Raw genomic sequence first — 11,997 nt, forward strand, 5'->3', positions numbered from 1 at the left:
TAACCTCCTGATTTGCATAATTTTGTGGGGTTTTCTGGGTCAAGTGAAGAATTAACCATTTTCAAAGGTCACTTCAGGCTGTTTATGTGAAGAGTGAGCACAATATAGTTTATAAAATACCTTGAGTTTATATTAACCCCTAAGTTGTTTCTTGTAAATACAAGTATTGCGCCAGGTACTTTTCAAGGTGGACCACTAAGTTGTAATCATATGGAAAGGTCAGAATTAGAGTTGCAATGTTTTCAGAAAGCTATCACATTGCCCAAGATAATATCATGCTTTTTAAATTTAATGTGGTCTGTGCATATTCAATTAAAAGTCTAGTACATATTTATTCAGTGCTGCCTGGATATCAAACAGGGTGTTAAGCCCTGGATTTGGTGAAATAAAAAACAAATATTAAATTCACTTTGATTAGAAGTACTCTCTGCTATGACATGAAGACAACTCATTGATCAAAGGGACTAAGGATAATTTGTCTTTGGATATATTTTTATGTACTTTATGATGTTATATAGAGGAATGTATACTTACCAGGAGCATCGTAGAATTTTAGTATTGTATGTAGCCTTTGACGTGTCTAGTTACACACGCACAGATGTGTGTTGTTTAATTTAGATCTTGCCTAGGACTGAGACATGCTTAATTAATGATACCTACATATGCTTATAGGGTACTCAGAATGAAAATAGGAGACAGCAGGTTCCCGGAGGGAGGAGGGAAATAGTAGTATTGGGAAGCAGAGTCAAGGTGATCCCATAACTGAGTAGTGACATTTCGCTTTGAGCTTTGCAGAAGCTAATGGAGAAAAGGGAACTGGGTTGCATAGCCTTGCAGTGAATAAAAGCCTGCCAGGTTTTTAGAGCAGAAGTTTTCCATGGCACCGTGTTCTAGAAAGTGTTTCCCATACTGATCTTTATTTGAACAACAAGAGTGTAGTAAGCACGGTGTTTGTGAATTTTTATGTTGCCCTTCCTACCGTTGATCCTCACTGAAATCAGATGTGGGAGTTGCATGAAAGCATTCCCATGGGAGAGTTAGCTAATCAGGCCAATATCTTTGAGAACTTCCGGAAATAGATGATGAACACAGACTTTGGGGTGTGTTTCTTAACTTCCTTTGGAAATTCTCTTTATGTTCTTAACCCACATGTTGTAGCTCTTAAACAAAAGAAACAAACAAACAAACAAACAAAAAAAGGGCTGATTTGTGTCTCTACCACCCCATTTCCTTCTCTAGGATTGAAATGTCAAAGGATGCACTTCCTGAGAAGGCTTGTCAGTTGGACAGTCGCTATTGGAGAATAACAAATGCTAAAGGTGATGTAGAAGAAGTTCAAGGACCTGGAGTAGTTGGTATGTAACGCAAGATTTGGTTTATACATCAGTTGCATCTAAGACCTTTTGGAGAGCACATATGTGGCACAGCTTAGAAATGCATGATGTAGTTGGTGGATATAACTGCATCTTTTTAATAGCTGTGTTTACAATGTGGAAGGTGTCATAGATGCTGGGCTTCTCCTAACTACAATACTTTGCTTCATAAATATAATGTATAAATGTCATTATTCTATCAGTTTAGAATCTTCAACAGAACTTTGCTAAAATTATAGCTCAGGGATTGAGTTTACATTCTGTGAATCACCTGGGTTCCTCTCTTTTCCTTCTTAAGTTCTTTTCTTTCCCACTGAATAATTTTTCATTGTAATACTCTGTAGGCAGAGAGCAGAAAGAGAAAAAAATTTTATATTTGTCATCTTTTGGAATTTAGGGGAGAAATGTTAAAATTAATAACAGCTTTTTTTGTTTGTGGATTTCAATCATCTCTAGCTTGATTTCCATTGACTTTATAATTATCTTAAGTTTCTGAACCCTTAGATTCTTCAGATTTTGTATTGTGCTTCAGAAAAATAACATTATTTAAGCTATGCACTTCTGTTATCGGACCTAAGCATGTACCGAATTCAGTTTAGATTAAAGTTGTTCTAATTTTTTGCCATGAATAAAGTCATGTTCTGCATGTTTGTTTAAGGAATTTTTCCTGAATTGATTTGGGGATCTAGTGCTAAACAATTTTATTAAAGCTGTATTTCTTTTTCAATAATTTGGTCCCTGGGAGTAAGAACTATCCCTTGTGACTGCCATTTTGTCTGGGCTAAATGCTTAAGCTGCATGCTCAGAATTTATGTTTTTTTTTTTTTTTTAATATATTTTATTGATTTTTTACAGAGAGGAAGGGAGAGGGATAGAGAGCTAGAAACATCGATGAGAGAGAAACATCGATCAGCTGCCTCCTGCACAGCCCCCACTGGGGATGTGCCCGCAACCAAGGTACATGCCCTTGACTGGAATCGAACCTGGGACCCTTGAGTCCGCAGGCCGACGCTCTATCCACTGAGCCAAACCAGTTAGGGCAGAATTTTATGTTTTAGCCTGTTGCTACTTTTAAACATTTAGATTATCCTTATCACTGTTTAAACTAGTGTCTGTGACACTTATTACCCATATCTTAAAGATGGTGTCTAAAATGTTTCAAAGCATTTTGAAAAAGTAAATATTCCTTTTTTATTTTGCTTTATTCTCCTAGAATTCCCCAACCCCACCCACACACTGCTATAGAGAATTAGAGGGATTACCAAAAAAGCCAAAATACTCATAATCCCATCACTATTAACATTTTGTTATATTTCCTTTTAGATTTTGTTTGTAATTGTGCATTTACTTTAACATACTTTACATAATCCCATAGAGGACATATCTAATTTGCTGTGATGGAGAACTGAATTTTATGCTTTAACTAATTGTTACTATTTTCTCTGCAGGTGAATTTCCAATCATCAGCCCTGGTCGGGTATATGAATACACAAGTTGTACCACATTCTCTACAACATCGGGATATATGGAAGGATATTATACTTTCCACTTTCTTTACTTTAAAGACAAGATCTTTAATGTCGCCATTCCCCGGTTCCATATGGCATGTCCGACATTCAGGGTGTCTATAGCTCGATTGGTAGGTTAAATTTTCCTCTGGTGCTGATTTACATAACTTTTTAGAATTGACTCCACAGAGGGTCTTTGTTGATTAGCCAGACAAATAGTTTATAAATTGTGTTCCAGAGAACCCTAGGAATTTTGAGGGAAGTACCTTGGGGTGGGTGGGATATGTGAACATGTAGTGGGGGAGGCAGACAAGAAGTAAGCGAGGCTCTGTACTCTTCAGTCAGAGAAGCTCTGCTCTCACCTGGTTTTCTTGGTTAGTTTGTTGTTAATAGCTTTATTTTTTAGAGCAGTTTTAGAGTCACAGAAGAATTGAGCAGAAGTTACAGAAATTTCCCACATACCCCCTATCCCCACACAAAAAAAGCGGTGTCAGTGTCACAACTATGGAACTTACACGGACACATCATTATCACCCGAAGTCCATAAGTTACATTAGGGTTCACTCTTATTGTTGTATATTCTGTGGGTTTGGACAGATGTATAATGACATGAGTCTACCATTAGTATTCTATAGAGTAATTATTCGTTTTAAATACGTATGTTGCCTAATGAGAAACACACTAGACTAGTTAATATCTGCTTTCTTTTATTTCATTAAGACAGGGAAAACAATTTTCTTACAGTGTTTTTGCTAAAACTCGCATTTTGTAAAATAATACAAATATCCTATAGAAATTATTACAAAGGATTTCATGGGTAGACTTGTACTTTTAGTAGTCTCTCTTTGGGATCATTTCCTAAGTCAACTAGGTATATTTTTTAAATCTCATTTTTAGGGTTACCTTAAGGCAGGTTTAGCAGTGACCCCAATCTTACGGGCTATAAAATGATTAGAGACAATGATGAGGCTCTAGTTATACAATAGGAATAAAATGTGAATTATATACCCAGAATGTAATTGAGTTGTAGGCATCAAATGTTCACCAAAACCCTCTGGCTCCTGGGATGACCCTGAGGGGAGGCTCTAACGTAAGTCTGGGAAGATGGACGTGATATGAAGCTGACGCAGAGTTGACACATTCACAACTCCAATTTATAGAAAGAAGGAGGATGATGAGACTTAGGCCATGATACTTGTGGATGTCTGTGGAAACAACCTACAGGCTGGGTGTGGAAGTGAAGTTTAGCTTCCCTCCCAGTGGAGGAGTGCTTTCTACTGTTTATTTCCAGTGTTAGGAGTTTGCTACTGATGGCAGTCTTCCATTTTGACCAGCCCAAGTTCTGTATGAGATTGTTATTATCCTTAAATGTTTCATATGATTTATCAGTGAAGTCATCTGGGGCTGGAATTTGCTTTGTGCAAAAGTTTTAAAATATGCATTTCTTTAATATTCATATTTTTGTTTCTTGTCCACTTTGGTTAATTTGTGTCTTTTAAGGAATTTGTCCATTTTGTCTAAATGCTGAATTAATTGGCATAAAGTTACCTACAATATTGATAATCCTTTTAATGGCTGTAAAAGAGATAGTCATATGTCCTCTTTTGTTCTCCATATTGGTGATTTATATCGTTTGTTCATCAGTTTAGCTAGGGGGTTATCATTTTTATTGATCACTTAAAGCAGGGGTGGGCAAACTTTTTGACTCGAGGGCCACAATGGGTTCTTAAACTGGACCGGAGGGCCGGAACAAAAGCGTGGATGGAGTGTTTGTGTGAACTAATATAAATTCAAAGTAAAGGAGCGGAGGGGAGAGCAAGAGAACCCTCCGCTCTTTTGGCTCCGCGGGCCGGATAGAACAGCCGAACGGGCCGGATCCGGCCCGAGGACCGTAGTTTGCCCACGGCTGACTTAAAGGAACAATTATTTACTTCACTGATTTTCTCTATTGTTTACTCATTTCTATTTTCATCGATTTTTTCCCCCTAGCTTCTTAAGGTAGAAGTTTAAATTATTGATTTTAGACCTTCTCTGTAAGCATTGTTTTAGCTACATTTCATAAATTCTGACGTTATGTTTTCATTAACATTTGGTTCAAAATATTCTCAGATTTTCTTGTAATTTAGTTTTGATCAATGACTTTTCTAGAAATGTGTTAATTTCCAAACATTTGGAGATTTTCCAGTTATCTCTGGGTTGTTGATTTCTAATTTTGTTATGTTTAGAGAACTCATGGTGTATAATTTCAATCCTTTTAAATGTTTTATGGCCCAGAATTATGGTCTATCTTGGTAAATACTTGTGTATTTGAAAAGAATGTATATTCTGTTATTTTGGGGAATATTATTCTATAAATGACAGGTTGAACTGGTTGATTGTTTTTCAGGTCTTTTATATATTTACTGATCTTTTTTTTTTTTTTTTTTTGGTCTTTATTCTCTGAGAGATGATTGTTGTAATCTCCAATTATAATTAAGTGTTGTCTACTTCTCTTTAATTCTATCAGATTTGCTTCATGTATTTTGAAGCTCTGTAATTATGTGCAAATATACTTAGGATTGTGCCATCTTTTAAATGAAGTGCTTATTTTATTGTTATAAAATCTTTATCTATCTCTGAAAATGCTCCTGTCCTAAAGTTGCTACTATTCCTGACATAAAATGTAGAGTGCTGAGATTTATTGAGACAGGTAGTTATATTGGGTCAACTTGATCCTGTTGAGGCTTTTTAAAATGTTTGTTAGGGTGGGTATAAAGTAGTCTTTACTTAAGGACAGTCATTTCAAACTTTCCAGTCTCATGACCCCCTTAAGCTTTGAAAAGTTATTGGAGAGTCCTCAAAAAATTAAAAATGGAACTATACCATATGACCCAGCAATTCCAAAGAAATAAAAGACACTAATTTAAAAAATATATATGCACCCGTATGTTCATTGCAGTGTTATTTACAATAGCCAAGCTTTGGAAGCAACCTAGGTGTCCATCCATAGACGAACAGATAAAGAATATGTGTGTTTGTTTGTGTGTGTGTGTGTGTGTATACACACACACACTAGAGATCCGGTGCACAAAATTCATGCACTGGGGGGGGGGTGTCCCTCAGCCCAGCCTGCACCCTCTAGTAGTCCGGGAACCCTTGGGGGATGTCCGACTGATGACTTAGGCCCACTTCGGGGTGGGCCTAAGCCATCAGTCGGACATCCTTAGCACTGCCGCAGAGGTGGGAGAGGCTCCTGCCACTGCCACTGTGCTCACCAGCTGTGAGCCGGCTTCTGGCTGAGTGGCGCTCCCCCTATGGGAGCACACTGACCACCAGGGGGCAGCTCCTGCATTGAGCATCTGCCCCCTGGTGGTCAGTGTGCATCATAGCGACTGGTCATTCTGCCGTTCGGTCAATTTGCATATTAGCCTTTTATTATATAGGATTACTCAGCAATAAAAAAGAATGAAAGCTTGCCATTTGCAACATCATGGATGGACCTAGAGGGTATTATGCTAAGTGAAATAAGTCAGACAGAGAAAGACAAATGCCATATAATTCCACTTATATGTGGAATCTAAAAACAAAACAAATGAACAAATAAAACTAAACACAATCTCATAGATACACAGTGGTCAGAGGGGTGAGGGGTGGAAGAATGAGCAAAAAGGTGAAGTGATTAAGAAGTACAAACTGCCAGTTATAAAATAAGTCACAAGTGCAGCATAGAGAATATAGTCAATAATATTGTAATAACTATGTATGATGACAAATGGTTACTAGACTTACTGTGGTGGTCACTTCATAATGTGTGTGTATATATATATATATATATATGTCTAATCACATTGTTGTATACCTGAAGCTAATATAATATTGTATGTCATCTATAATTAAAAGAAAGTTATGAGGACTCCAAAGAACTCTTGCTTATGTGGGTTATATTGATATTTATCATGTTAGAAATTAAAACTGAGAAGTTTTATAATATTTACTTACTCCTTTTTTAAAGTTTACAATTTTTAAATTTATAATTTAAAATTACAATAATAAACTCATTACATGTTCAACCCTCTCTTAACTATGTTCTTACTTATTTAGAGTTCTAGTGTCTTTCCAACAACAAATAATAGTATAAATCTTTATCTGCCTTCCAGAAAATGTTTTTTTCTATCAGGGATGAGAAAACAATAAAAAGATGAAAATTCTGGACTTATTTTCTAAGCAACATGAAGAGGCTGTGGCGGGGGGGGGGGTTGTACTTGTGTTTACCTTTCCTGTTTAAATATTGATTTTCTTCTTTAAAATATTTTTTATTGACTTTTAGAGAGAGAAAAATCGATGTGAGAGCAAAACATTGATCGGCTGCCTCCTGCATACCCCTACCAGGGATCGAGCCCACAACCTGGGCATGTGCCCTGACCAGAAGTCGAACCAGCAACCTTTTGGTGTACAGGACGACGCCCAGCCAACTGACCCACACCGGCTAGGACAGTGGTCGGCAAACTCATTAGTCAACAGAACGGCAAACTGCGGCTCACGAGCTGCATGTGGCTCGCGAGCCGCAGTTTGCCGACCACTGGCTAGGACAAATAATAGTTTTCTAGATATGGAAATTGAATTGTTCTCCTTTTGTGTCCTTTAACAATATGATTAACTGGGGGGCTTACTCTTTTCTTTTGCTTTATACTCGGAATGCCACTTTTAAATATACTTTTAGTTGGTCTTTTCCTGGTCTAGGTGGTTTGTTGTTGGTTTTTAGACACTTTAGCGGTGTCTACTGCTGATTCATTTTCTTTTTTGTCTGTGCGTTCCTCTTTCCATCTGCTGTTTGTGTATGTACAATTTTATTTGTGAGCATCAGCAATCTTCTTCTTTAGCCACATTGATTTCTTTAACAGTTTTTGTTTTCTTCATTAAGGTAATTAATAATCATACTTCCTAAATTTATTGTTTCATAATTTTTTAATCCTTTCCTCCTTCCCTGGTCCCTTTTTTCCCCTCTTCACAAGTCCCTTTTGTACCTGGTATTGGATTTCAAAGTCTTCATTCCCTAGATTTAAAAAAATATCCAGAGATTAAAATAATGGATTATCTTATATCATATTTACATATCTTTGATTGTTGTTGTTTGTGTTATAATAAAGCCCAGTGACTATTCCTTTGACAAATCCTAAAAGACAATACCTTTCTCCCACATTAATTAATTTGTTCACTCAACAAATATTTACTGAGTACCTACCAGGTGCTGGTTAAAATGCAGTGAACAATACAATTAAAATCTCTGCCTTGGAATTCACATTCTAGTTAGAATAGACAAAGGTTAGCAAATAAACACATGTACTTAGGTCAAGTAGTAACATGTGCACTGGAGAATAGTCAGAATAAAGGGGATAAGGGGTGTCCTGTTGAGTTGTATCACATAAAGACGTGTCAAGAAAGGTTTCTGTGACATTTGAGTTGAGACTGGAAAGAAGTAGAAGGAGCCCTTGGATGTATGGGTGAAGGGTGTTCCAAGCTAAAGAACAGCAAGTGCAGAAGTGCCGACCCACGGATGTGCCTGGTATGTCTGAGGAACTGCCAGGAGGCCAGCGTACTGGAGGGAGGGAAATCCGAGTGGATGGAGATGAGATCAGAAAGGTAGAGAGGGTGCTGCGTCATGAAATGTCATAAAAGCCTTGGTGGAAGGACTGTCGCTGACCCCACATCCAAAGTTTCCCAGCATTTCCCACATTACCAACCAGGAGCTCCTTGCTGTCCAGAATTCCGTTCGATAGAGCGGCTCCTCTCATTGGGTCTTCAAAAGCGTGAGAGAAAGTTGCCAGCAGAATAAGTCATGATTGATAGAGGAGGCACTGCTTAAGAGGAAGTCTGCAGGTGATGTTCAGATATTGCATAGTTAACGTCACCATCGCCCCATGCTGAGAGCCTCTGACAAGTTAATTTAAAAGTAGAAGCTACCAATGGTGGTTGAATGGAAATGATGTGTCTTTATAGTAGGAACTCAATAGAAATCACACCTCTTGTTGACAGTACATAAAAGTACCAGTAGAGGTCATGTCATACCTTGTTAATATTCTCACATCTTTTCTGTAAGTATATGGATTAAGAATTGTTACTGAAGTCACTAATATGATAAATTCAGTACAATTTTATTTTGAGTTGTTAGGAGTGGTCTGTTTGCTACATTGTATCTGAATAACAACTACCATGTAAACATAAGTACTATATTAATGAAATTTATTTACCATGAAAACCACATTGAGCATTTTTAAAACATGTAATAGGATATACACTGGAATCGGTATGTGCATTATGGAAATGTGCTGTTCAAGCCGATAAAGATTCATATTTGGCATGTCTGGTTGTTCAGAGTCTAGATAAAGGAGATACTTGCATGAAATAAGTATAAAAAACTGATGGAAGTTCTTATCAAAAGACTGTTTTCTCTTTCAAGGAACTGGGTCCTGATGAGTATGAAGAGATGGAAGATGCAGAAGAAGAGGAGGAAGATGATGATGACTCGGCAGATATGGAGGAATCTGATGAGGATGAGGAGGAGGCGAGGCCCAGGAGACTGTTCGATGTCCCCATTCGCAGACGCCGCTACTCTCGCCTTTTTTAGCAAAGCTGCTAATGGGAGCACTGGAATGAATCCAGCCTGTCAAATAGATTTCTCAATAATGTAAATAACTAAATTGTTCTCAGCATATAGCAAGAAAACTAGCATGAAATATTGTTCCAGGCCCTGGGTTCTCTATGCAACTGATTCTTAATTAGGAAGTGGATTGTTTGGGTTTACTTTATGTTTTGGGGGTAGAGGAGGAAGTGAAATCTTTTTTTTTTCTCTCTCTCTCTCTCTTCTAGAAGTCAATGGGGGAATAGTTCCCTAGCTAAGGAATGGCTATCTCTTTTAACATGTTTTATACTTCTAAAAATGGGGAAGTGGGAAGGAATTGCTTTGAAGATTTAAATATAGCAGAAATACCTACCCAAGGATAGGAACTGTGACTGAAAAAATTCTGTGAAACAATTTCTCGCAGTTGTGAGTTATTTAGAAATGAACATAATTTGTAATTAGGCTAATCCATTTAGTGGTTCCTATATATTTTGTACTCACAAGGAACTAATTGACTAAATAGTTTGAATGCTGGTTGTTTTGTCCTTTCTTAGACAATCTGCCCTTGAATTTAAAATTTTTATTACTATAACCTTGAATTTAAAGTCTTTATCACTATAACCTTGACTTTGAATTTAGTCTTCAACTCTCCCACCCTTGAATTTAAAACCTTCAACACCGCAACCTGGAATTTAATTTAAAGTCACCAACATTAATAACTTCTATCGTATTGTTCACAGATGCATCATTTTTGAAATGTAGAGTGTAAAAGTATGTATTGTGTTTATTAACAAAAAGTTCTTCACAATGTCTCATGTAGTCTACATTTGTAAATACTGCTTCTGTTTTGTTTCTCCTTTATCCAGTTGACTGTCTAACTTTGTGATAAGTGACATGAATTCTATGTTGAGATTAAGTATGTTTTTCTGAAACATGAATTTTTTTTTGTAATTATATAATTGGAAGTTTGGAATGAAGTTCTCCAAGTGTCAAAAACTCACATTTTGAAAACAAATTTTGGTTCTGCCGCTGTATTTTGTATAATTGCCTATTTCCATAAACTAGTATTAGTAGCTTTTGTTGGTAAGATGGAAGAGGAGATGGAAACTGTTGGCCTGTTGCTAGAGGTCCATTCAAAGCCACTTCCTGGCTTTACCCTGTCAGGTGCCCCACTTCCCATTTTTCCCAGGAACAGCTCTTTTGTAGAGAAAACTGTAGGAAGACGGAGCTGTGTAGACAGGGTGAAGCAGCTGCCATCAGAGACCGTGAAGTCAAACTTACCCTTTCATATTGGCACATGTCAAAATGTTCTGAAATGGAGTGAATAGTTTTTCCTGCTTCTTTTTTTGGAGTATTATCTGGTTGCTAAATCCTCCTATTATGTCTATCTCTTCTTTTTAATCAACCCACTGATTTTTAAAATTTTATTTTTATTGTTGACACTATCACAGATGTCTCTATCCTCCCACCCCCTTTGCCCACTTCGACCCAGCCCCCAGCCCCCATTCCTTCTGGCCATCACCACACTATTGTCTGTGTCTTTGGGTTACCCATGAATGTTCTTTGGCTCATCCCTTTACCTTCTTTCATCCAGTCCCCTCACCTCCACCCCTCCAACAGCTGTCAATCTGTTTCATGTAGCCATGCCTCTGTTTCTATTTTGTTCGTTCATTTTGTTCATGTGATTCCACATACAAGTGAGATCACATGGTATTTTCAAACTTTCCCGCTAAAGCAAGAATTTAAAACTAGTTAATGTTGGGAGTTAGAGCTGGCCCCTGGATCCCTTGCCATGTGTATGTTTCCTTTTTCTGGATGACCTCTCCTTTCCCAGTTCCCAGAGCACTCACGATGCCCACCTCTCCCCTGCAACTCCACCAATCCTTGCTTCTCAGAAAGCTCTAGGCTTGCTTATCCTCTCATCAAAATTCACATTCTTAGTTGGGTGAGTGACCTCTAGTTCATACTAAGGTATTAATAACAAGCTCAGCTTTTTTTATTTCATTGGCAAAAACACATCTTCACACATAAATGGGATTTAATCGTTGGTTAGACTTGATGAAAGCCATATTTATCTCTGGCTCTGAGTTTGCTTGAGAACACCTATCCATTTGTGTAACGCTTCAAGCATCAGGATGAAATGGGTACCTAACAGCTTAAACAGCTTAGGGTTTTTTTCCTCTTGTGACAAGTCAGAGGTAACAATCCAGGGCTGATATGGTGGCCTAATGGTGTCAACATTCCAGATCCCTTCCATTTTTCTGTTCTACCATCCTTAGCACAAGACTAATCTTGAAGGTCACCTCATGGTTGCAAAATAGAAGCTGTGATTATATAGTGTTCCAGGAAAGATGATAAAAAAAATTTTTTTTTTAATATCAAACATAAGACTTGAGAGGTAAAGCAGCAGGTCTCCAGCACGATGGCTAGAGAAGGGGCTGAGGATGCAGGAATGAACAGGCAGCATGGAGACCTAGTTGTAATGGCCCGAGTAAGACCTGCTGAAGGTCTGACTTAG

The 11,997-nt window shown here is 37.6% G+C and overlaps 1 protein-coding gene across 1 annotated transcript in view; it reads left to right on the top strand.

Moving 5' to 3' along the window:
* The window catches only part of FBXO3 (F-box protein 3), a 34,800-nt gene extending 24,306 nt beyond the window's left edge, over positions 1–10,494 (top strand). Inside the window, exons 9-11 of the mRNA XM_080642738.1 lie at positions 1,240–1,355; positions 2,822–3,012; positions 9,318–10,494. Coding sequence (XP_080498864.1) covers positions 1,240–1,355; positions 2,822–3,012; positions 9,318–9,485 — 475 coding nt within the window. The 3' untranslated portion in view covers positions 9,486–10,494. The remainder of the gene's footprint in view (positions 1–1,239; positions 1,356–2,821; positions 3,013–9,317) is intronic.
* Positions 10,495–11,997: the final 1,503 nt, after the last annotated feature.

Source organism: Plecotus auritus, assembly GCF_963455305.1.
Source record: "Plecotus auritus genome assembly, chromosome: 9".
NCBI lineage: Eukaryota > Metazoa > Chordata > Mammalia > Chiroptera > Vespertilionidae > Plecotus > Plecotus auritus.